The sequence below is a fragment of the Electrophorus electricus genome, chromosome 17 (assembly GCF_041902795.1).
Source record: "Electrophorus electricus isolate QZ-2024a chromosome 17, ASM4190279v1, whole genome shotgun sequence".
NCBI lineage: Eukaryota > Metazoa > Chordata > Actinopteri > Gymnotiformes > Gymnotidae > Electrophorus > Electrophorus electricus.
This window is the reverse complement of record NC_137513.1, coordinates 8,497,501-8,500,000: the sequence shown is the minus strand read 5'-3', so window position 1 is coordinate 8,500,000 and position 2,500 is coordinate 8,497,501. Positions and strand designations below refer to the sequence as shown.

Genomic DNA, 2,500 nt, shown 5'->3' with positions numbered 1-2,500 from the left:
CTGGCTGGACACGCAGGACCCCGACCTCGGCCCGGGCGGAGAGGTGCGCTACTCGCTCGCCAGCGACCACGACGGCCGCTTCGAGGTGGACAAGACCAGCGGAGCCGTCCGGCTGACCAGGGAGCTGGATTATGAGAGCCAGCAGTTCTTCAACCTGACGGTCCGGGCGAAGGACCGGGGACGCCCTGTCTCTTTGCTCTCGATTAGCTACGTGGAAGTAGAGGTGGTGGACGTGAACGAAAACCTTTACGGGCCCGGTTTCTCCAGCTTTGCGCTGAACGCGTCAGTGAAGGAGAGCGCTCGGATCGGGACGTCCGTTCTGCAGGTGTCGGCTCGCGACGATGACACGGGTCGGGACGGTGAGGTGCAGTACTCCATCCGAGACGGCAGCGGTCTCGGAAGGTTCACCATCGACGAGGAGTCAGGTATCCACTCAATATGTCTTCATTTCCCCAGTTAGCATGCTGATGCATTTAATTACATTGCTCATTAACTTTCTGCTTAGTCTAACCAGATCACTGTAATCTTTACCAATTTCTTCAGGTCACCTATGGTTTCCATGCTGGTTTTTACTGTGCACGGTCGGCGCTACACTGTAAACCCAGCCAGTTTCTCAAAGTGTGATGGTTCGCCGGCTGGTTTGACTTTGTTCTTTTTAAAGACGCGAGACATTGTCGGGTTGCTCTTAAGGGATTTGCACGGATACAGTATCGCGTCAGGGTTCCACATTCCACACAGAAGATGTGGCCTACTTGTTTAAGATGCCTGACAACGTACCATGACACATCCTGATTTGTCATGTTAGTGGATAATCATTGGTTAGGCATCGCTGGTTCTTGTGCTACAAAAGGGAGAACATGAACAATAAATATCAGCAGCAGTTCAAGCAACAGGACGTGAATGCAGACAAGCAACACGGAGGAATCTGTAGGTGTGTTGGGACGTCCGCTGGAAGTGTTGGACTGGGTGGCTGTCTGGCCTGGGCTGTGTTACGACAGCTGGAATGAGGGGAGACTCCTCAGATGTTGCGGTTCTGTAGAGTTCAGAAGTGAAGCATCATTTTCACAGGTAGTTCATTTTTTGTCAGAAAAAGACGGCAGGGGAGAGATCCTGGATGACTAAGACCGGATGTGGAGTGGGATGTGTGAGTGTGTGTGTGTGTATGTGTGTGTTTATAAATTAAGCTCCTGACTGGAAGATCTGACTTGGGGCAGAGCTTTTAACCCTTTATGTTTAGTGCAGTTGTCAGCTTGTATGCGCTGACACTTACATTCTAAAACAGTTGCGCTTGCACACACACACACACACACACACACACACACACACACACACACACACACGCACGCACACACACACACACACACACACACACACACACACACACACACACACACATACTCCATTTGGTTGATAGGGTGTTTTGTGACAATGTATTTAAAGGTACTGCTGACTTTGTGTGCTTTGTAGTTAAACCTGTGTGCATGTGTGTGTGTGCGTGTGTGTGTGTGTTTGCGTGGGAGTGCATGTGTGTGCGTGCACACGCATGTACTGTTTCTCATCAACCTCTCAGGTGATGGAGCAGGAAAGGTGTAAAATGTAACTTGGCAGGCAAGAGGAAATGGGACAAAAGAGGTGTGTGAAAGTGAGAAAAGGTGAGGTGGGGGAGTGTGTGTGTGTGTGTGTGTGTGTGTGTGTGTGTGTGTGTGTGTGTGTGTGTGTGTGTGTGTGTGTGTGTGTGGAGGAGGTCATGGTGGGTTATAATACTGCAGAATGCTAGAACAGACGGGAGAGAGGGAGAGAAGAGAAGGAGAAGAAGAAAAGAGCCAAGGTTCAAGGGGCCATGCGTTTACGAGTGTGTATGATCTCTGTGATTTGAAGTAGTGTGGGAAAAGTAGACAAAAAATAACATGACAGCACCTTCTTGAAAACCTGCCTCATGTGTATGAGAGCAGGATTGAGAACCCTCTCTGGAGAGTTAAAGGGCATCTCACCCACACAAAAGCGCGCCACACACACACACACACACACACACACGCGCATATATTTCCTTGACAGAGGGAAATCCGGGAAAATCCTCTCTGAAAAGCTTATGCTAAATGTTTTCCAGAAGAGCCTGCTGATACTGGTGGGGTCACACACCTTCATACACTGTTTTACACACAACACCCTTGTTTTCACAAACACCTTTAAAGAAGCTCTTTCAAACAATGCTCACAGACACAAATCCCCCTCTAGCCTTTGTGCTACATTCAAGCTCTACTTGAGTGAACGGAAGAGCTGAAACCTCTCGTTCATCTCCTGGTTCTAGTTAGCAATGCATTGCTCTGCTTTCCGGGCTGCTCCATCATCCCCTGGAGGAACACACGTCGTCTTCTAAGCGAATGAACCGCAGAGTTTTGAGGAGGCGGGATTTATTGCCAGCTTCCTTCTGGCAGGGGGTGCGCAGCCAATCGGCACTCAAGCACTCTACTGCCAGCCACACATCACCAGAGAACCAATC

General features: G+C 49.7%; 1 protein-coding gene across 5 annotated transcripts in view; it reads left to right on the top strand.

The window, feature by feature from the left end:
• The window catches only part of fat3a (FAT atypical cadherin 3a), a 110,603-nt gene that overhangs the window by 42,347 nt on the left and 65,756 nt on the right, over positions 1-2,500 (top strand). For all 5 annotated transcript variants that reach the window (XM_035534105.2, XM_035534106.2, XM_081700000.1 and 2 more), the window contains one exon: positions 1-425. This exon is cut by the window's left edge. In XM_035534105.2, coding sequence (XP_035389998.1) covers positions 1-425 — 425 coding nt within the window. The remainder of the gene's footprint in view (positions 426-2,500) is intronic.